The 23,930-nt window shown below is 31.0% G+C and overlaps 4 protein-coding genes across 4 annotated transcripts; 2 read left to right on the forward strand and 2 right to left on the reverse strand.

Annotated features, from left to right (window-relative positions):
• The first annotated feature begins 415 nt into the window (after nt 1–415).
• Nucleotides 416–3,326, forward strand: LOC127265785 (3-oxoacyl-[acyl-carrier-protein] synthase 3 A, chloroplastic). Its single transcript, XM_051295774.1, has 7 exons — nt 416–986; nt 1,793–1,941; nt 2,028–2,164; nt 2,236–2,341; nt 2,430–2,613; nt 2,682–2,904; nt 3,007–3,326. The coding sequence occupies exons 1-7, from the start codon at nt 802–804 to the stop codon at nt 3,226–3,228; spliced, it is 1,206 nt and encodes a 401-aa protein (XP_051151731.1). The 5' UTR covers nt 416–801; the 3' UTR covers nt 3,229–3,326.
• A 1,477-nt stretch (nt 3,327–4,803) lies between these two features.
• Nucleotides 4,804–7,964, forward strand: LOC127263743 ((DL)-glycerol-3-phosphatase 2). Its single transcript, XM_051292943.1, has 6 exons — nt 4,804–5,052; nt 5,972–6,196; nt 6,963–7,023; nt 7,111–7,258; nt 7,356–7,435; nt 7,534–7,964. The coding sequence occupies exons 1-6, from the start codon at nt 4,965–4,967 to the stop codon at nt 7,664–7,666; spliced, it is 735 nt and encodes a 244-aa protein (XP_051148900.1). The 5' UTR covers nt 4,804–4,964; the 3' UTR covers nt 7,667–7,964.
• A 2,750-nt stretch (nt 7,965–10,714) lies between these two features.
• On the reverse strand, nt 10,715–12,283 carry LOC127264381 (auxin-responsive protein IAA33). The gene is made up of 2 exons (XM_051293863.1): nt 11,778–12,283; nt 10,715–10,799 (listed from the first exon to the last, which is right to left on the reverse strand). The coding sequence occupies exons 1-2, from the start codon at nt 12,281–12,283 to the stop codon at nt 10,727–10,729; spliced, it is 579 nt and encodes a 192-aa protein (XP_051149820.1). The 3' UTR covers nt 10,715–10,726.
• A 3,576-nt stretch (nt 12,284–15,859) lies between these two features.
• LOC127265352 (NADPH--cytochrome P450 reductase-like) lies at nt 15,860–19,963 on the reverse strand. Its single transcript, XM_051295116.1, has 18 exons — nt 19,448–19,963; nt 19,114–19,173; nt 18,955–19,031; nt 18,820–18,877; nt 18,661–18,744; nt 18,530–18,566; nt 18,357–18,426; nt 18,085–18,270; nt 17,914–18,006; nt 17,595–17,820; nt 17,424–17,507; nt 17,197–17,348; nt 17,035–17,131; nt 16,814–16,963; nt 16,661–16,738; nt 16,445–16,567; nt 16,246–16,359; nt 15,860–16,144 (listed from the first exon to the last, which is right to left on the reverse strand). The coding sequence occupies exons 1-18, from the start codon at nt 19,787–19,789 to the stop codon at nt 16,064–16,066; spliced, it is 2,112 nt and encodes a 703-aa protein (XP_051151073.1). The 5' UTR covers nt 19,790–19,963; the 3' UTR covers nt 15,860–16,063.
• Nucleotides 19,964–23,930: the final 3,967 nt, after the last annotated feature.

Below are 23,930 nucleotides of genomic sequence, written 5' to 3' on the forward strand. Positions count from 1 at the left end.
GTTTTGATTTGAATTTTTTTTAATACAAAATATAAAATTTTTATCGATAATATAAAAAATAATATTTAATATTTAATATTCGCAGCTAAAAAACATATATATATATATTAAAAAATCGTAAAAAGAATAAATAAATAAAATGGAAGAACAAACCCCTATTCTTTAGGACTAAAACTCACCGAATTAGCTCGGCAAACCCGGCCCGTTAACAGTGGATCTTGGCCGATATCAGCCCAAACCCAATTCTCATACCCATACCCGTACCCGTACCCATATCCTAGCGGCTATAGGCGATGACTAACGATTTTTCTTGGTGTGTTGGTTGCAGTAAGGCATTGAGAACTCCGCCACCATTATTTCGACCAAAACCAACAATTACTCTATTTATTTATTAATTAATTTAATCGTCCTTAAACCACCTCCACTCTCCACTCTTACATATTTTTGGCCGACGTTGTCAGAAAAAAAATAAATACCCAAATCACCTCCCAAAATTAAAATTAGGCCCAATTTCTGTTTCAATCTTCATTCGATCCGACGATGAAATTAGGAAAGCAAGTGCAGACAGAAACCACAGGGATTCGATTCAATTCGATTAAAAATTAGTTCTTTGTTCATTTCGCATATACATACATATATCCAAATTTTTGTGTTTGCCCTAGGAATTTTCAGCAACTCTTCCTTTCAATCTCCGAAGAGATCCATCGTTCTTTCCGTCTCCCATATTGTTATAATTTCAAATTTCCAATTCCATTTCTGTATTTTTTTCGAGGATTTCGATTTCTCAAATTTATTCCTAAAATGGCGAACGCATCTGGGCTGTTGGGTCCGACGGCGCCCATTTCGCGCCGCCGGTTTTCCCCGACCGTACGGATTCACCGATCCGGAATTTCCCTACACGACGTCGTTTTGAAGAGGGTCGTCTGCTCCGCCACAGCTCACGGCGCCGATAAGCTCTCCTCCTCCTCCGCCGCCGGAGCTCCAAGGTAAATTGAGATTGATTGATGATTTTTGCTCGTCGTTTTTATCCATTTCGATGCTTCTGAGGTCGATTAGTTTAGCGTTTTGGGATCTTACCAAAACCTTGATTATGCCAATGTTGTTGTGAATTTGGACTGTGTTTGTTTCCTTTTCATTGTTGGGAAGAAGATGAGCCATTTGTAGTTGTTCAACTATTATAGCTAGGCATCGATTATGTTTGAATTTGTGGATTTGTAAACTATTTGATTCTAGAAAAGGTTCCATAGATGTCTTAATAGAGCGATGTTGGTGTTTAGAGAAGTGTTTTGATGAAATTTTTCGATGCATTTGTGCATTTATGTTCTTCGGCTTCGAATTTTTTTAGCTCATTGTTCGTTAAATTTGGTTTTCGGAATTATTTCCGGTGACCGGATCTTGTCTCCGGCGACTACTTCTATTACAAGTTTTGTAATTAGGCTGAATCTTTGCTCGAATTTACAAAGATTTCAATTTAGATTTCTTTCTTGGTGCATCAAATTCGAATGCGTTTGTTTGTCTTCATGTTCGAGCATCAGGTGAAAATTTTCTGTTTTGATTTTGATTTCTTTCTTGGTATGTCGAATTTGAATGTGTTTGTTTGTCTTATGTTCGAGCGTTAGCCTTAAATTTACTCTATTGAACTTACCGTGGTAATTGAAACTATACGCAGATGTAGATATGGCTTCCGACATCCTTGAAATTGTTTTATCATTCGATGATGTTCTTTTATTACATGAATTCTACGATTACAATGATTATCGTGTTGTCTTGATTTTCGTTGAAATTCTCGCAGACTGGTTAGTAGAGGCTGCAAGTTAGTTGGATCTGGTTCTGCAGTGCCGAGTCTTCAGATATCGAATGACGATCTCTCCAAGATTGTCGAAACTTCTGATGAATGGATATCTGTTCGCACCGGCATTCGAAATCGAAGAATACTTTCCGGTGAGTTTAGTTCAAGATATCTTTTTTCTTCTTCCCTTTGAGCTGAAATTACGAAATTTTTACCTACCGAAGCGTTTTGATTTCAGGAAATGATAGTTTGATCGATCTTGCTGTCGAGGCATCGAAGAAAGCTCTCGAAATGGCAGAGGTCGATCCCGACGACGTCGATCTCGTCTTGCTGTGCACGTCGACTCCCGAGGATTTATTCGGCAGTGCTCCACAGGTTAGCCTAATCTCAACATTCTCCGCCAAACTTTTATTCGTTTATTAATTCGCCGGTAATTTTAATTTCAGATTCAAAAAGCGCTCGGATGCAAAAACAATCCTTTAGCGTTCGACATCACAGCTGCGTGTAGCGGTTTCGTTTTGGGCTTAGTTTCGGCAGCTTGCTATATCAGAGGTGAAAGAAATATTTAAAATCGTCATCGTAATTACACCGATCAAACAAGTCCCGTCATTTCGTGTTATATCGAATCTCGAATTTTCAGGAGGCGCGTTCAAGAATGTTTTGGTGATCGGCGCCGACGCACTATCCCGCTACGTCGATTGGACGGACCGAGGATCGTGTATCCTCTTCGGCGACGCTGCTGGCGCCGTCTTAGTACAGGCCTGCGATCACGAAGAGGACGGTTTGTTTGCGTTCGACTTGCATAGCGACGGGAACGGGAATAGGTACGATTACATAATCAAATCATTCGACGGGGACAGCGCGTTTTTCCCTAAATCGAGTTTTTTCGCAGACATTTGCATGCTCAAATGAAGGAGAATGAGAAAAACGACGAGGCCGGGACCAACGGATCGCTCCTCGGAGTACTACCGAAAGGCTCATCGTACTCGTGCATTCAGATGAACGGTAAGGAGGTGTTCCGTTTCGCCGTTCGCGTCGTTCCGCAGTCGATTGAGTTGGCTCTGGCGAAGGCGGGCCTATCGGGGTCGAGCATTGACTGGTTGCTCCTTCACCAGGTACCGAAAATGAAGCTCGTTTCGATTCTATTTACGAGATTTCATATCCAAAAGATCGAATCTTGATTGAAATCAAATTCCTGCGACGTGGAACGTTTGCAGGCGAACCAAAGAATCATCGATGCAGTGGCGACGCGGCTAGAGCTGCCGTCGGAACGGGTGATATCGAACCTGGCGAATTACGGGAATACGAGCGCGGCGTCGATTCCACTGGCGCTCGACGAGGCGGTGCGGAGCGGGAAGGTGAAGGCCGGCGATACGATAGCCGCCGCCGGTTTTGGGGCAGGACTCACTTGGGGCTCGGCCATCGTTCGATGGGGCTGAGGTTTGTGTCTGTGTTGGTTTCTGTGTAATAGGAACAATTTCTTGTCTGCAACTTTGTGTGCTCTTCTTTCTTCAATGAATGCTTATTCTTTCTTGCATCTTGTCATTGTTACATGAATGTAGATGATTTATTCTTTTTTTTTTTTTTTTTTTTTTTTTTGTAACATGTGAGTTTGATGCTATTTTGGGATGGGTTGTGGATGACAGCGGATAAAATTTAGCACTGTGCTGACAATATATCGCAGCAGAAGGGGTGCTGTCAGACAGAATACGGTGTTATAGTCTTATACAATACAATCAATTCAGTGTATTACATATTATAAATCTTATTTGTAGTTATAAATCAATAATACAAAATACAACATATGAATTGACAGTACATGTTATATACAATCAATACTTGATTCAGTGCACCACATATTGTATATACTAATTTAACACCGTAACCATTTCTGGTTCTAGATAAATTTATTGTCGAACATAATAATTTACTTAAGATCATCTTTTATGGACCATGAATATGAATTTTTCACTGGAAGGAAAATTTGATTTAGATTAAGGATATTGATCATTTTCTTTTTATAAAATTGAATACAGTAACAACTGCTATCTCCACAATGAAATAAATATTGGATTTAAAAATTCGAGCCCTTAATACCCAATTGGTCCACCCAGGACTAGACCGACCCGACCAATATGACCCGACCCATAAGCGCTGTGACCTAGCCCACTATATCAGCCCATCAATTCGGCCTAGACTTGCTCAAATGTTTCGGTTTATCTAAAAGATCACACCGAACTTTTTCGAATTACAATTTCTGTTTGGGTATATAATTTAAATTAAATATAATTATATACTAAAACTTTATCAAATTTAAAATATAAATACACAAAAATTAATTTTTTTATTATTAACTATTGTTAATATTAGTATTCTTTTTATTTTTATAAAATATACTACCTCCAATTATAAGAATTTTATTTTATTTTTGTAATTTTTTAATATTAATTATTATATAAAAATTAGTATAAATTATGAAAAATTGCAAAAATATTTTGTTTTATAATTTTAATAAAAAATATTTATACAAAAAATTATACAAATATAGAAATATTTTTAATATTAAATATAATAACGTAAAATTAAATCAGACCTTTTAGAGGCGGAAGCAGTAATAAATTTAATTATAATTAAACTATTATTATTATTAAATATCTATTTTATTTAATGTTTTTGACCTAATTAACAAACTCCACATCCACAGCGCCGTCTGAACCAGGTTCTTCCTCTTTCTTATTCTTCGTGTTCACCAACCGTGAGAAAACCGGAACCGCCGGTTTGAAATCAACGAATCGAACCGGAGAACCCAACCGTCGGTTCGAAACCAATTGGGCAAGTCTGTTTGGGCCCAACTCGTTGTGGACTTGTGGTCTGGACGAAAATTAAACAACAAATAATGAATTAGGGGTTAGAATTACAAATCTATTAAAGATTAGGGCTTAGATATAAAATTTCCACGTTTTAATTTAAGAAACAAGAAAGAGGATGATAAAAAGGGTAATTCTTACCACTTACTTTCTGTTTTCTTTATTTGCAACTTCCAAATTATTCCATTTCTCCTGGGGAGTGCTTTTTATTGCTGCTTCTTGTTGTGCTTCTGAGCAATTTCACTGCGCGTTTTGCAAAATTTGTCTGATTGTCGTTGTCGATCTGCCAGATCTCTCTTGCTGCTCCAATGGCGAATCAATGTGCTGCTGCTGATGCTCCTTCAACTAGGCCGTTGATAACTCACGTCATTTTCGATATGGACGGCCTTTTACTCGGTAATTTTAATGCGCTGAGCATTTGGCAATGAGTGCGAAGATATATTCCATCGTTTACGCTTTTTCTACTGGAATCTGAGCTTTGTATTTTGTTTTTCTGAGTTTGTGTTGGAGGAAGGTTGTTGTGAAGTTAATGTGTTGTTTGTTTTGGTCTTGCGTTGTTGCTGATGAAGCGAATGGTTTTACTGTATGTGATGTTTACTTCTTGATTGGATATACTGATTTAGTGGAAGAATGGTTTCGTGATGTTTTGTTGGATTGTTTCATGCGAATCAGTCAAGCTTTTAGAATAATTAGTTAAGATATTTTTGATTTGATGATTAAGTTTTCCGCGAATCTAGTTTACCGTGGCCTGGTTTTGGATCATTTGAATGATAATATAGGACATGTTTATACATTTCTGATCCTCTGTTAAGGAAAGTAACTGTTGATTCCTGTGGTTTCTTGAGAATATGTGGTAACAATGTGAATTTGATAGCATATATCATTCCCATGTATGATGAACATGATTCTGAAGTTTGAAATAAGAGCCTGTTTGCTGATTGGATCGAGAAACAATGTTGCGCTAGTTTGTACCAAGTTTATAAGGCTACGTTGATGATTTTCCATGTGTATTCTAGAAGAATTGGGGGCACAGAGTTGCAAAGAAACATGCAGATTAACATGACCATTGAGTTGCGTAATCAATCAATTTAAGGATTGGGATTTCAGAGTGTTCTATTACATCCCATGGGTTCACTCCATTCGACTGATTTGAAATGAAGTCAGTGAAATAAATGTTAAATATGCTTAGCAAACCCATGAATTCGTTTGTCAATAAAATCTCTAACCCATGATTGGGATTCAACATAACCCCTATTGCCAACTACATGGCTTCCATTCTAAATAGAAAATAATAAACTCTGATATTTCTTTTCAGACACGGAGAAATTCTACTCAGAAGTCCAAGAGATTATCCTTGCTAGATACAATAAAACATTTGATTGGTCACTTAAGGCTAAAATGATGGGCAAGAAAGCAATAGAAGCTGCTCGAGTTTTTGTAGAAGAAACTGGAATCAGTGACAAACTCTCGGCTGAAGATTTTCTTGTAGAAAGAGAGGACATGCTGCAAAATATGTTCCCAACAAGTGAACTCATGCCAGGTACTCTTAATTTGCTGATGCACGACATCCGATACTTACAATATTCTTATTGGTGTGTTTCTAGATTGCCAGTAACCATTTGTCTAAGCACTAATTTCAGCATCACATATGTTGTTTGAAGCATCTTATTGAACAGAGTTTCTACTTTGATAAGTAAAAGTAATAACCAGTACAAATGACCATGGTTGGACTTGTTATACGGTTCATGAGAATGAAGTTTAGTACTGCACAAATTAGGTAATTTTGATTATATTAATTTGTTTTCTACGCGTTGTAGATGAAAGGTGTGATAATTTGTACTTATGTTGGATATTTGTCTAACTGGGGAAGGCTCTTAAAATAATGGTAACAGAACATTGACTTTGAACCACTAATTGACATGAGATACTATAGGAATTCATGAATCAATTCAAGGCATTTTGTACCATTCCCCATTACCATCCTCTGAAGTATGCAAACTGAGGATTTGTAACATTAGTTCCAGTTATAACCTACGACCTGTGTACATCTTTCTCGTGGGCTTCTAGAATTCATTGCATGCTGTAGTGGTCATAACTTTAACTGAAGATGTAATGAATTTTATTTGTTTCTCTTTCTGTAAGTTGTAATTCTGTTTTTGCTAACCCAAATAATTAATTTAATTACACTTTAAACTTTTTAACAGCCACGATAATAAGATCACTACTTTGAAATCTCGACACAATAACATTTGCTTCTTTTAGACTTTTCTTGGCACTGCTCTCATACCCTACCTTGTACATTACAGGGGCTGATCGTTTGATCCGCCATCTTCATGCAAATGGAATACCTATTTGTGTTGCAACAGGGTATATGCTCAATATTTTCTCATGTCAATTTCGAAATTACATAAAATTCGTGGCAATCAGCACTAACAAAAATGTATAATAGTACAGGACTCACAAGAGGCATTTTGAATTGAAAACACAAAGACACCGCGAGCTCTTTTCTCTTATGCATCATATTGTTCTTGGCGATGATCCAGAAGTTAAACAAGGGAAACCTGCACCCGACGGGTTCCTTGCAGCATCCAGAAGATTTGAGGTATATTTTTTTATTTTATTGTGCCTCACAATTAGGATGAGAATATCAGTATCGCAAAAATGCACGAATTTATTCTGGGATGATTACTTGTTTCCAGGGTGCACCAATCGATCCCAATAACATTCTGGTTTTTGAAGACGCACCCTCGGGTGTCCAAGCAGCCAAGAACGCTGGCATGTAAGCCCTCTTCCCTCAACCTAAGCTTCTAGAAATTCTCATGGTACTCATAAGCAAATATGGTCAATGAAATTAATCGAAAACAATTTCGAATGCAGGTCAGTTGTTATGGTTCCTGATCCAAGACTGGATAGTTCATACCATCAAATTGCAGATCAAGTTCTTCACTCCCTGTTGGACTTCAATCCAAGTGAATGGGGTTTGCCTCCTTTCGACAAACCTGCAGCCTAACCTCGTTCCGATCAAATCGAGGTACCTAAGCTCATCCTTGATTTTTATCAATTCCTTGCACTAAATTAAGGTTGATTATGATATTGAATGAGGTATCATTCTTTGTTCCATTTATTGGAGTATTGTTTCTTAAAATAAAAAAAAAAAAAAATGAAAATCACATTTAAATTATGTGGGGGCATAAGTAAGGTAAATGCTGGGAAGTATTGAATCTTAATTAAATATTTAATTAATGTTGCTAATGACACTGGGCTTGTGTAATAATTCAATAATTAAGTCCTAGCACATGCATTATATATACCCTCTTCTTTCAATTTTCTTTTTATTGCATTGTTTGAATTGATTTGATAGATCAAATATTGCTATTTATTGCTTTCATATATTACTGTTGTATTAGATATTTTAATTAGAAAATGAGTATGGAGTGTGAAATTCGAAAGTAGATTAAAAGTGATTATTTTTAAGGTAAAAAACAAAAAATGTGACCATGGCCTTTTAGGACAATGATAAAGTAAAATTAGAAAAAAGTTGTAGTAGGAATAACATCCACATGTATAAATTTCTCCATCTTACATATATAAAACTGGTCCATGCATGTAATATAACGTAGGAAAGTGTGTTATATTTTCCTAATCAGTGAGCCCTTGGATCGAAAATGGACGGTTGGGATTGATGGAGGGCTATTTTGGGTAAATAAACCAGCACGAAATATAGATATGACCAACAACTATTATTGGAATTTTGGAAATAATAAAAAAATTGAATATTTGTGGGAAAAATAAATATTTGATGTGATAATTTTTAATAAAATTAAGTGTTTCTGTCAATAAAGTCTTTATAATTTTGTGTTAGTTCAATAAATTTATAAGATTTATTGCCAAAATAATTGGTGTGCTTGCTTGTACCGTGTCACAACGCATGATTATAAAATTCAACATTCAATTTTGAGGGAATTGATTATTAGACAAGGTTAACATAAAAGAATAGTTTATATATATGTATGTATGTGTATATATATATATATATATGTAACATACACATGCCACTAGATAATTAATATACTCTCTCCTTGTTTACTATTTTTGTCCGTCCTAAAACAATAGTCTCGTTTCTATAAATAATCATATCACTATAAAACTATTCCTATTTTTTCATTATTATTAAACAATTGTCACTGCTTTTTACATAAGGGCAAAAAAATTATTTATTCTTACTTTTTTTACCAATTACTAATATAATATCAATATTTTTTAAATTTTGTGTCCAGTACAATAAGATTATACATTTACTTTTGGAACGGAGCGAATATATATATATATATATAGATAATTTATGCATACACATGCCACTAGATAAAATTGCTATTTAAGTCTCATAAATGAGAATCAATATTAATCCTGTACATTTTGGTTTTGAGTCATCGATTACTTTTAGGGCAAGTTGCCTTTGTATTTTTAATCATAATTTTGTCTTGTTATTATTTATTTAATATTATTTTTAAAACATACATAGCCTTGTTTAATATTTCCTATAACATGCTTAAATGCTTGAACACAATTTGAATAAAAGTGAATAATAATAACTACTATTATTATTTTTTTATAATAAAAATATATAAAAAAATATAATCTACTTTTTCGCTAAAAAAAAGAAAACAGAAATATTGTTTATGATAATTTAAAAAGAAAATTAAATATAAATTTAAATGATATAGAGAATGGTTTTAAACAAACCCCACCTTCAACTATTATTTATATTGAAAACAGTACAATCTACCTACTATTTTTATTTTAAAATGTGTTTTATTTGTATTTAAATTAATTTTATTATTATTAAAAAAATTTAATTTTTTTAAAAAAATTATATTTTTTTTATTAAAATATATGTCAAAATATTACTCCCTCCCGTCTCAGGTAATATGAGATTATTATTGTAGATATAGGAATTTAGGTAAAATATAATTAGTAAGTAATTAAACGTGTATTAGTAAAAATAATTATTGTATAATAAAAATAACTGTAGATTAAGATCAAGATAACTAAATAGTTTAATTAAGATTAAAAAAATTAAAATTTAAAATGTATAATCATAATTTTAAAAAAAAAAATGACAAATTATGTAGGACGAAGGAAAATATAAAATATGGACAAATTATGTGGTAGAGGGGAGTAGTTAGATTAAAATTTAAATAGAAAAACTCATTCACGAACCAAACAAACCTTGTAAAATTTTGATTTATTTAAATTTGTCCCATTGTATTATATATATATATATATATTATAAAACTGGTAGTAAAAATATATTCAATATTTTTAAACAATTAAAAATATTAAAACCCAAGCAATAAAAGCTTGGAAGTATATAAATTATGTCTAATTAATTTGTATAAACCAAAGAATTAATTAATATCAAACTCGTATTTTGCTATGATCGACGAGTAATAATTTTTTCAAAAATTCTTTTCACGATTCAATTTGTTATTCAACCATATTATTCAATATTCCCAAACTATACAAACATTTCTCCACGTCATCATTAAATATTGACAGATATATTAGTCAGTAAAAATGACCATAAAAATCTATACAACATTGGGTTTTAAGGATTTGTTTGGTTTGAGTTTCTTTTCTCTATAATTTATAATAATAATAATAATAATAATAATAATAATAATAATAATAATAATTAATGGGGCAATATTATGATCTTGAATCATGCATCTATATATATTTTTAACTCTAAACATTCCACCACTAATTAAATACATATAATTCGATAATATCATAATCTTGAACTTATATATAATTTTTATTAACATTTTAATTTCTCTTATAATTAGTTATATATATATATAGTTGCAATTTATTCACACATACATTTATTTTTCATCATAAAATTAATTTAAAGATTATATAATTGTTACATCGGATGACATATATATATATATGTATATATAAGATAACTTATAAGAGTCAAGTATATTAATACGAAATTATATAATTAAAGTGTAATAACTTTTCTATATATAATCAAAATTGTAATTTTCGCGATATAGTCCAATTATTTGTGTAACTTTCTTGACTTAGCCTTTGCCGGCAATATTCGGATTCTTTTGGCCACTCTTACAAAGTCCCTGCGATATAATAAAAATTAATTTTACATGAATTCGATGAAAAAATAAAAAAAATAAAAATACACACATTTTAAAGCAGAATACACATGTATACGTATGTGTGAGATAGCTAAAATTATAAAAATAATATTGTAAAGTTTATTTTGTTTTATTTTAGTTGAAAAACATATATGAAAGACAATCTTAGGTTGTGTTTGGTTATTATTTCAAATAAATTTCAATATTATTCAATATGCATGGTTTAAAATAAAAATACATTATTTCTTCTCATAAAATATCATATTAAGAATACTATTTAAATTAAATCAAAACTCAAATAAAAACCAAACAAACCCTTATATCTAAGATATGGTTGATTATTAAGGCTTTGTTTAATATAACTTTTAAGAGTTTTAAAGTTTTGAATTATAAAAAAGACTAAAAGATTAAAGTGTGCTATTAAATATGAATTATTTTCCAAGTATAATTTGAAGAAAAATTAAAGTGATAAGTGGTCTCACTTGGTACAAAAAAAATAAAAAAAAAATTGCTTATTAGTCTATTTAGGATTATATGTTGTTTTTATAATAGTAAAAAGTAAATTATATTTTACTCTTGGATTTATTATAAATAAATAAATAAATAAATAAAACATCTTCATCATTCTCTAATTATGTGAGATATATATAATGTTTTGTAAAATCATATATATTGGTTAAAATTTAGGGAATAATATTAGGATTAAATAAACTTGAATATCTCAATTATACGTGAGATATGTTATTCATTGAAGTTCAATTAATAGAGTTTTATAAAATACAAATAAATTTTAATAATTTCTAACTATAGAGAAAATTTGTGATTTTTTAGTAAACCACACTAGATATAATGCAATCTTGTAATTTCACAATAATAATTATATATATATATAAATAAAAATAAAAATGAGAATATATATATATATATATATATGTATGTATGTATGCAAAAATTACTAACTTCCAGTTAAGGTCGCCGGCGAGAAGAAGATCATTTTCCATGTCCTCGTAAGCGATCACGTATCCCGGAATGGCGTTCTCCAGATCAACGTCAGCATCGCCGGCGGAGCTACGCCGGTGATCGGAATCCTCAGATCCGTCGACGGCGACGGCGACGGCGACGACGTCGAGGAACATCTGGCGGAGAGCCCTCGCCAGGCTCTGGTAGCTGCCATGTTTATGGAGGCTGATGCGCTGGCAGATGCACCGCCCTTCCAGCACAACCGTCACCGGCGGCACCACCGCCGCCACCAGCTCGTCGTCGTCGGCGAAGAACGACGACGATGGATGGCGCTGCAGCGGGGAGGCGTTAATCGCCGGATTCGGATTGGCCGTCGGATGCAGGTGGAAGAAACTCGCTTCGACGGCTGTGATTAATCGCCGGTCTTGCCACGGCGGCGCCGGCGACGGCGCCGGCGGTCTTTTGAAGGAAGTTTGGTGTCGTTGAGAATCAAAGCTGCTACTCATTTTGACGCTCTCTTTTTTTGGCGCAACTTCCGAATTATATTACTTTCTTACACCAAAAATACACACACGCACATATACATACATATGTTTGTATGTATATGCGATTGTGTTTGTTTTTGTTTTTTTATTTAAAGTAGTGGTTCTGTTTACTTTTGGGATTTTCGCAACTATTTTCCTATTTCAATTTTTTTTTCTCCAAAATTTCAAATAAAATATTTAATTTTTATTTATTTTATTACACTAAAATCTAATTTTATATTCAAAATATTACATCAAAGTATATTTATATAATATCAAATAACTATTTTAATTCAAAATTTTACTATTTAATATCAAACCACGTACCATCATAAAATATGTTACAAATGTAATTTTAAGGAATATATATGTATATATATATATATATATATCAAGCTAGCAATTGTTAAATAAAATATAAATGTAAATAATAATGATAGTAATTAATCTAACTATATATGGTTGGTCAGCCTAAAATATTTCTTAAATTTTACATAAATGTCTTCCACTTTTACCAGCACTTGGGGCAATATTTTATTTATATTTATGTGTTATCATTTATTTCTGAAAAAGCAAGCAATTCATTTAATTTCATTTCATTTCATTTAGGACACAATTTAAACATTATGAGTGTGTTCTTGTGTTCTTTCAACACAATTTTTTAACAAACTTCACATTAATGTTATATAAAAATTACAATAAAAATATATTTACACATTATTCACACAATATATTTATATTATATATATATATATATATTTAATTCATCAATAATCTAATACAAAATATTAGTAACTTTTATATTATTGACATGTTTCTTTTATACTAATATAACAACACATCAAATTAAAAGTACATAACAAAACAAACACACCCTAAAAATATAATTATGTAACAAGTTATATTATTTAGGGTTTGTTTAGTTGTGTTTTAGGTATATTTTTGTATTTTGAAATAGTAAAAAATTGAATTTCAATAACAGTTTGATGAATATAAATACATATTTACTACTATATTTTATATTTGAGTAGTTTTCATCTTGTCTGGATTAAATCAACATGATACTAATTAGACACTGTTCGCACATTTAATCAAAAGATATATCACATGTCTCATAATATATATATGATAATATAATATGCAATATCATAAAGTTCAATATAGCATAGTATAAATATTATTGATTTCGATACAAAAATTATATTAATAAAGTACAATATTATATATATATATATATTGTCTCTCTTATGGTTAGAGTTTTGCCGTCGTTTTAAATATATCTTCTTCGTAAGCAATGTATTGTTAAAAGATAGGGGCATGAATAAATTGTTGATCTGATCAAATTAGTATGGTACTAATATATTTATATATATATATATATCAATATATTTATAATACAATATATATGTTATATTATAATTCACCACAGAATTTGTATAGTAAAAGATAAATATATTGTGTGATTTTAAAAAAATAAAATAAAATGTAATTACATAGTGGAAACGGCAAAGGAAAACAACCAAACAAAACGTTACTCAATTAGGTCCCTCGATAAAACCAAACCTATGTTTGAATTAATGCAATATACATTATTTAATGAAGAGAAGTACTTATTGCATGATCTAATCCATCTAGCATCTGCATATACTTTAATTATATTGTACAAACCTCTTTGCTTTATTATTATTACTTCATCCGTCATGCAAATGTATCTTCATTTGATTGGACACAAATTTTAATAAAAATAAATAATAATTATTAATTTTTTTATAATAAAAAACAATACAAAAGTAGAATGATTTTTTACTTAAAAAAAAATAGAAAAATGACATAGATTTGAATTTATTTATCATATGAAATTGACATCGATTTTATACTATTTCTTATAATATAATATATATATATATAAAATAATAAAAATAAATATTTTAGTAATATTTTCACCGCCTCCACTAAAGTAATGGCAAAAAATATCTAAAATTCTCCTAAAAGATGTTTTAGTTTGGTTTGATCAATTTGTCAATATGACATAATTGTAATTTCTTATTTAGAAATAAATAATTAAAAGGGATGTTTGCTTGTGACTGCAAAAGTACCTTTATTTCACCTCTCTCCACTCTACATCTTATAATTTTATTAAGGTTTTATATGTTTACTTTAGTTGAAATTTTTTACTTTCAATTTTTATATTATGTAATCTTTATAATTTTTTTATAAAAAAAAAATTACTTTTCTTTTAAAAAATGTTACATTTTATTACTGTTTAATAAAATTATAAAATAGTCAAAATAAAAGTAATAAACCCTAATTGATCAATATATATATATATATGTGTATATTTATGTAATTAAATATTAACAAATCGCATTGAATTGAGATAGTAATCACTACGTGTGTGTGAGTATATAAAAATAAATATGCCTCAATCTCGGCAAAGATATATTTGTATTCTAATTTCTATTTTAATTATTTATTTCATAGGGATTGTGAAATTAAAGAAGTATACGTCACGCAAAAGAAGTCCTTGTACTGCTGCTGAATTCGACACAACACAATACAACACCAAGAAAAAATGTGTGGGCGTTTGGAATTTTGTAGATTTTCCTTTTTCATAATTTCTTTTATATATATATATATATATATATCAAATTAAATGTTTACTTTTTATATTGAATAAAAAAATTTAATTTCACATTCAAAAACCAATTAATACATTTATACTAAAATCCAAATCCCAAATAAATGCACCCTATATGTAAACATAGTATTAACTATTTATTTATTTCTCATGACAATATATATATATATTGGTAATTAAGTTGACAATAGATCTTCTTCTTTGAATTCATCGCAACAATTAATGTCAAATTTATATAGGCACATAAACATGTTTTTAAGTTTGGACAATATTTATAGACAATAATTTCTTGAAAAATGGCAGATCAAAAACAAAAAAAAAAATCCTCTCACAAAATATTTTAATATATCCAAAAGTTTTCAATATTTCAAAATTCTAAAAACTTATGTATAAACAAAGTCATACTTTTTTCGTGCACTCAGTAAATATACATATTATTTTTTGCTGTTCAAAACAAATAATATCAATTCACAAGCATATTCTAAATACCTTCATATTTATTTATATTTATTTTTTGTATATACAAAACTATCGAACAAAGTATATTTATTTAGAATATTACATTTGCACCAAACTACAATTTCAATTCGATTCGTAACGCGCAAGTAGCATTATATTTTAATTGTCAAGTATGCTTAGATACTTAAAATAAGATATTAATAAAAGGAGTATATAGGAAATTGGAAATTGGAAAAAGCATTGCATTGGAAAAAGCCATGCATGCAGAGAGAGAGACGTAGCAGCGACGCAGTAGGCGATGGCTTCGCTGCGCTGCCTCATTTGAATACTCCGAGGTGGTCGGCTTCGTAACTCATATAACTAATTAATTCAAACATCATTAAATATCTATCTTAATAACTATCTTTTTTTTTTATTTAAATATCTGCAGTTTGATTCCATATATGTGTTGACCGAGTATGTGATAATAATTCAGTACAGGAAGATCTTTTCAGCCATAATAATAATAATAATCTTGTTTATATACATAAAGTGCAATACCCAAAATCTCCCTCAAAAGAACCAGAAGCAGCAGCAAGAAGGGATTGGGGAAAATATAATAAAAATTAATTGGTAACAAACAATGAATTATTAAAACTTGCCTTGGAAGAGTCGAATAATGATAATCACCACACATCACGTAGGTATCTTCCATTCATTTGCAGATTCTTCACCAGCCCCTCAGTTTTTGAGCTATCAAGTGATCCCTAACATCACAAACACCCAAACCCAACTTAATCATATCATATCATATCATAATCCAAGATCCATTCTGTGTAGTTTCTGGAGATCCAAAAAAGAAAAAAACCTGTTCTTGCACAATGGAATGGAGGGTTCGGTGAACGTCCTTCGCCATGCCTTTGGCGTCGCCGCAGACGTAGATATGGCCTCCGTTCGAGATAACATTCCAGATAGATGAAGCCTGGTGTTCATTACATGTTGTTCTATAGATTCAGAATTTTTGTGACCAAATCGAAACTATTCGATATATACATATATATACCTACCTTTTGTGCCATTTTGTGTTGCACGTATTCCTTAGTGTCTCCTTCGCGCGAGAAGGCAAGAACAAGCTCGGAGATCACTCTAGCTTCGACGAATTTAGTTAACTCGTCTTCGTAAATGAAGTCCTGCGCAAGGGAACGGATTAAATCGAGGATTAGTTGAGTGTCATAAACAGAGGTTTGTTAAGATTTGTTATGGATTTTGAGTAGATCGCGAACCATTTTCCGGTTCCTGCATCCGAAAAATAGTAAAGCAGGGCCGAGTTCAGCTCCTGATTCCTTCAGAGCTAACCTTTCCTGTAATAAACATACAAAGATTATTCTATTCCTTCATTGCGGTCCAAAATATAATCGATGCAGGTGTCGACTTACCTGAAGGAAGCCCCGGAACGGAGCTAAGCCAGTGCCAGGACCGATCATTACTATAGGTACTTTGGGATCAGCAGGAAGTCTGAAGTTAGAGGTCCTAACAAAAATCGGTGCCGAGCTGCAGTCGCGGCTTTCTTCAAATGGCGAAGCATTCTGGCACGAGGGGCAAAGCGAATCAGTGCAAGAAAGCACGTCGTTTGATTTAAATTTGAAAAATACAATACCTTCATCCATGTTGAGCAAACGCCCTTATGGATTCGTCCTGTGGGTGTTTTCTCATACACTAAAGCACACGTCACGTGGATTCTTGTCGACGCAATCCTGGAAGAAGCATTACGAATAGTGAGAACTTTACAAAGGACTAATTAAGGTAAATGTATACTTACTTCGGGGAGGATGAGATCGAATAAAATCTAGGCTGTAAGCGAGGAGCAACGCCTGCAAAGAACACACCGAGCGGAGGCTTTGCAGATGGGAATTCAGCCATGACCTCAAGAAGACTTCTCTGACTTGCAACTACGTACTGCGAATATTCCTCCTGAAATACATAAATGGTTAGTGGTAAACGAATGAAATGTAAATTACGATACGAAGAAAGAAGAAATGACCAAACCTTTCCAGCAGAGGAGGCGAGATGTTTGAGCCTATCTGCTTCGGTAGGGTCAGAAGCATAAGCGGCTAAAGCATTCAAAGCCGACTGAAAAAAAAATCGACAGAATTGATCATTATTATCGGAAGTTATTACAAATGATCAAAGAACGAATGATAAATAAAAAGCTCGTGCCTTTTTGGGTGCACTCAAGAGATCTGCATATCGAGTTAGCGCTGTCCTCAACGTGCAAGGGGGGAAGGGAGGCGGCAATGTGCTTCCGCTGAGTGGAGTGCCGTCATCCTTGTCTGTGTGAAGCGAGAAGTATGTTTGCGGAGGCAGATTAAGCATACGCTCCGCTTCCTCCACAGTCTCGAGCAAATTCTCAGTGTAAACACCAACGTGATCGCCAGTTTCGTACCTGTTGCAGGACAATCAGAGTTTATTTTTATGCAGCCTGTCGATCAATTACCGACTAAGGCAGGAAAATCAGAGTTTGTCCTATGTAGCTTACACTAAACCGGTGCCTGATATGTCGAATTCCAAGTGAGTGCACGATCGATCAGAAGCGGGAGTGTGTAGTTCTTTTTTCACAGCAACATTTACTCTTCAAGAATCAGAGATAGAAAAGTTAGGTAAAAAAATCGAGATAAGAAAGTGAAAAACAGAGGCAGGTATAGCTTACTTGCAGGGATGCTGAGCATCGTAAACAGTATTGCCATTGGCATGGCCGTTCGAAATGTTTGATTCATCTAATTCATCATGAAAAACAACTCGATATTCCAGAACTGCAGCTGTGTATGCGGTTGCTGCAGCTGAATCTTCCTCGTTGAGAAGCACTTTGTCCAACTCTGGCCACACTGTTTCGCGCCTATATTATCATCATAAAACCAAAAATTATGCAACAATGGAGATTGAACTATGAACTATCGATTTGTTGATATATGAACTCGGTACCATGCAGAAAAATCATCCTCAATGCATTGATCATCATCACCAAGACCCACTGGCACAATCCGCTGTCCACCTGAATTATATAGTTTGGTACAATCAAGTCTCGCATTTTCAACCACTATCGAACTTTTTTAATCGTGTACTGAGATAAGAAAGTTTCGAAGGAATCCCCATACCTTGCTCGGCGACAAGGTTGTCCACCACGATTGCAATCTATTCAGTAAAGTTGGCCATACAACAGGTAAGTATAACATTGAGCAATCGTTTACTGCAATAAAACAGACGTACAAGAACACGACAGACGAACCTTATTGAAATGCTCGTATTGCCTGTTACCTAGACCGAACACGCCATACTGGAGATCCTTGAGCCAGTTTCCTCTCTCTTTCCCCTGCACCACAATAAACTCAAATTTCAAGCCGAATCTCAATCCAATAGAGAATTTACAGTAACACTAATTAAATACCTCTGTGAACCATTTGTAGAACCTGGCTGCATTGTCGGTTGGCTCACCATCTCCATATCTGCACACAACGAAATCAATAAATGACACGAAAATGCAACAAATCCTTTTTGGAGGTTAAAAAATAAATGGTCCTACGTTGCCAAGAAGAAGATTGCCAGAGTTTCCTTTTTCATCTTCTTCTCAAATTCTTCTTCGTCGGCTGCAAAGTCATCCTATATCGAATCCAAATGCGTTAAGAAATCCATGAAATGGCGTTCAATGAGATGAGTTATAGCTACAAGCAGATAGACGTACCAAATCGAGTACTGTAAAATGAGCCTGCTGATATCTGGCTTTAGCTTCCTCAGCGAGTGCCTGAACAACAAGACAGCATTTATTCAATTTATAGTCGAACTAATCTACACCTCTAGTTTTCACTGTTACCTTATCTTATAAGTTATAACTCATCATACATATATGTGTGTGTATATATATATATCAGCTAAATTGGAATTCCTAATTTTCACCATATCATGAAGGATAATCTCAAATCGCAATGCCTTTTACTTTTTTCCCACCTAGCTTCCGAATTTTCGCAATGGAAACCTAATAAATCTACAACTGTTTGAATTGATAAATTTTAGAATACCTTTGCAAAGCCTTCCGCAGTGCCAGTCTGCGTCCCAAAAAATATGGTAACCTTCTTCTTCCCATCATCCACTTGCTCCGTCTCCTCCGGTTCCTTGCGCACCACTATCTTCGGCGGCTCCGCCACTTTTTTTGCCGATCCAGTCGCGCTCCGGTACAAAAGCACCACAACACAACCTACAAGCACCGCGATTGAGGTTGTGATTAACATCAAAAGGTCCTTGTTCTCCATCAGCCTTGCAACCACCGCCTGCGGAAATCCGTGCATTCTATCAAGCTTCACTGCTTCAATGATAGCAAACATCAAATCAAACGGCGAAAGCTTCTCGTAGTTGGAATCCATGAACAATTCCCACCGGAACAAAAAACAGAGGACCGAATGAATCGACGAAACAACAAAATCTGCACGATCAGCTTCTTCCGATTACCCCACCGCTTCAAGTTCGATGAATTTTGTTGAGAGATTATTGGTAGGTTCGGAGAGACTCTGGCTTCTACGGAATGGCTGAGACTGTTGGGCGACAGTATTTATATATAGAGAGAAAGATGCAGAGAGAGAGAGAGGGAAGAGTGAGAAACAACACAGAGGAAGGACAGAACGGGCAAATACACTGTACGATCGCCTAACTAACCAGACTGGTTACACCACCTAACTCCCACTAACCATGATTAGATTTCGCAAATAGAACCAAATAACAATGATAATCATAATAATAATAATAATAATAAGATTTCAAAAAAATGAAAAAAAAAATTGTATCAGAGAATGTTCTTATGCATGTCTTGACGCTAAAATTCTTTTTAAATAATACAAAAGAAAGATTATAAAATAAGATAATAGTATCAGTAAAAATATATTATAAAATAATATTTTTTTATCCGCTTTTAAGAATTATATTTGTCTTTTCCCCGTTGTACTTAATATAAAAAATATGTTTATACATTTGTATAATATTTTTTACAAATTATTTTAGTATTACAAAGCACTAATAATTAACATTCAAATATTGTATATGTATAAAATAATTGCATATGTAATGATATTTTAGAATTTAAATAAAAAATAAAAATATTTTGATATTAATAAATGATTACTTTTACTAAAAAAAATAAAATAAGTACTTTTAAATGGACATACAAAAATGATAAAAAAAAAATATATATTTTAAATTAAGATTGAATAAGTAATTTTTTTATGAGTGCGATGGAATTAATAAGCAAATTAAATATAATCCGACATTATGTATACATAGAGAGTAATCAAATATACTATTTCTTAGGTCTGGCTCCAAATATCACATTTATTTTTTATCGTGATTATTGGGACTCCCGCTTGCAAATATATGATTAATAGTTGAGATTTTTTTAATAGTTTGAATTTTTAGGTGAGAACGTCATTAACCAGCCTCGTGATTAAGAGGCTAACTAGGTCATGAGTTCGAGTCTAACCGTCCCCATACACAATAATTATATACATTTTTGTGAATTGGATTAATTGTGAATTTTTTTCATGCATGCATAAATTGATAAATTTATGACTTCTAAAAGACCTGCCGAAAATTGGGAATATAATCAAATAAATTTTAACATTAATATGAATTGACCAAATTATCCTTGAAATGGTGTTAATTGAAGGCATCATTTTCTTGTAATCTCCGAAATTAAAATACCTTGAGGCTTGAGCTCCACACAATAAAATACAAACATTAATATGCCCTCGTGTGTCGCGTGTTGTCATGAAAAAAATGTTTGATGACGTGGCGCAGTAATATTCTAACACGTGTACGCCTGGTCGGATTCATTGCTAGCCACAAAAACTCAACTATATGCGTGTCATAATTTATTGCAAAAAGCGTTCGTAAAAATTGAAATTAAAAACAAATTCCATAAAATATAAATGTTTTATTAAATAGTATAATAACTTTAAGGAAGAAAATATGATAAAATGCAAAAAATCATACATAAATGAATATAGTTATTATTTAATATTTTTATAAATAATATATTTATTAAATAAATATAAATCAGAAGCAATTTAAAATATTTAAAATAAATAAATAATTACACTTAAACTAATTGTGTATAAATAAAAATAACAAATCATATACTAATTGATTAATTAAGTTAATGACTTTGAATAAACCCTAGCGGTATTTTACAACATTAAAGTTAATGGTCCTATTTAAACCTTAGTTAATAAGTAAAGTAATTGCAGTAATTTTTTTTTGGCACGAATTTGTTTGGCTGCGGATTTCAATAAAAATAAATATTTTTTTATAAATAAAATATATATATAAAATTTTCTATTGGTTTTCGGTTTCAATAAAAATAAATATTTTTTATTTAAATTTTCACTAAAAATTTAAATGATTTCATAATCACAAATTTATTAGTAACACTGCATCATTTTCACTGGACTTTTTAAAATGTTTTACTCTCTCCATTTCAAAAAAATATTCATTTATTTTTTACAGGTAGTTTTAAAAATATTAGTATTATATTAGAATATAATAGGAATAAAGTAGAAATTACTAAAATAATCTTGTTAGTATATGTGATATAAAGGTAATGATATTTGTGTAATATATTGTAAGTTGTAAGGGTATTTGTAATGTTATGTAAATAGTTAAGTTACTTTAAAAAAAAAATGGATACTTTGTTATAAGATGAACTAAAATGGAAAAATGAATACTTTGTTATGAGACCGATGAAGTATTAAAAAAAAATATGCTACAAATTTAGTTCATATTTGCAATATTATGTTGCATTTGTTACTTTTGTTGGGCCTTTATGTTCGGCTGCAGTTGATACAGTTTGAATTATATAAATATGTTTTGTTATGTTGTATATGAGAAATCATATCAATAATATAAAATTTAATTTTATTTATTTTTTTGTTGAATTATTGAATTTTGGCATATGAGTATATTATAAATTATATTTTTTTTATAAAAATGAATTGGATGAACAAACTCTTTATTTTTTATTTCCGTATTTGTGTGCACAATTTTGATCAACTCTACAGTCGGAGGTGTTTTTTGTAATCAAATTTTGCTCAAACTTGGTAGCTTGATCGTGACAACAAGGGCTTTATTTTGTTAGCAATAGGATTGTTCGGTGGAGCTTTGATTTTGTTAAAATTATTTACGAAAATTTAAAAGATTGTATTATCTTGATCATCAAATAAAAGTCTATAAATAAACATTACGGATGTGATTGTTTAAAGGATTTTGGGGAAAATCTACTATTTACATAAAAAAAAAAAAAAAAATCTAAAAATATCAAATCAAATATTTTTATTTTTTTAATATATTATATAAAAAATTAAATTTATATTCAAAACATCAAATCAATATTTATTTATATCACATTATACAATTATTCCAATTTAATTTTTTTACCATTCAAATTCCAATAAAAAATCCAAACCCCAAACAAACACACAAATATTTATAAGACTAAATCATAATATAAACTATTAAATTTATTCAAAATATTGAAACTTTAAAAAAATTAAAAAAAATACCAAAGTTTAGACAAGTTTCGGAAGGATTTTGAAATTTTATGAATAGTTAGAAGTTAGCAAGTAATGATATGCTTTGTGTTTTTGCTTTTAAAAAAAGAAAAAAAAAAAAGAAAAAATGAAGTGAAATACAAAAAATATGTAAATAATATAAAAATAACGAATATTTGTAGTATATTAATTTTTGAAAAATATGTTAAAAATATTTTGAAAAAAAACAAAGCCGGATTTGAGTAAAATGAATTATATAAATATTTTAAAAAATATAATTTATACATTAATACAATATATATAATTTTATTCATTTTTTTAAAAAAAAGTTAATAATTCAACTTAACATATTATTTTTTATATAACTAACATAATTTTTTATATTTAACATAAAAAAAAAATATTTATAACACAAAATGAGCAAACCTTTTGTAAAAATATATATATATTTAATATGAACTTTTTAAAATGTAAATAATATCGTAGTTCAAAATTGTTATCACATAGCTTATAGGCTATATCTACGCGAATTGCGTAAAGAATATAAATATAATGAAACGTATGAGAAAAAAAATAAAAAAATTAAAAAGAATAAAATCTTTGCATTTTCGGAAAAAAGTAAAATAAAATCATCTCACAAAAATTATATTAAATCTTAATTTAATATCAAAATTATTTATTTTTTCAAATTTATCTAAAAGAAACACAATCGTTTGTGGATTTATTTTATTTTTTAATTTTTAAATAATAAAAAATTTGAATATTAATAATTATTTAATATGATATTAATATTATATTTTAAATATAAAATTAATTTATAGAGTAATATAAAATATAAAAATAATTATTTAATTTATCATTTAAAAAAAATAAAGAATAAAAATTTTATAAAAAATAAACACAATAATATGGGTGTGTGTTCTTTTGATATAAAATACATATTTTTTAAAAAATATTAATATATTATAAA

Source organism: Andrographis paniculata, unplaced genomic scaffold, assembly GCF_009805555.1.
Source record: "Andrographis paniculata isolate CXL003 unplaced genomic scaffold, ASM980555v1 Contig17END, whole genome shotgun sequence".
NCBI lineage: Eukaryota > Viridiplantae > Streptophyta > Magnoliopsida > Lamiales > Acanthaceae > Andrographis > Andrographis paniculata.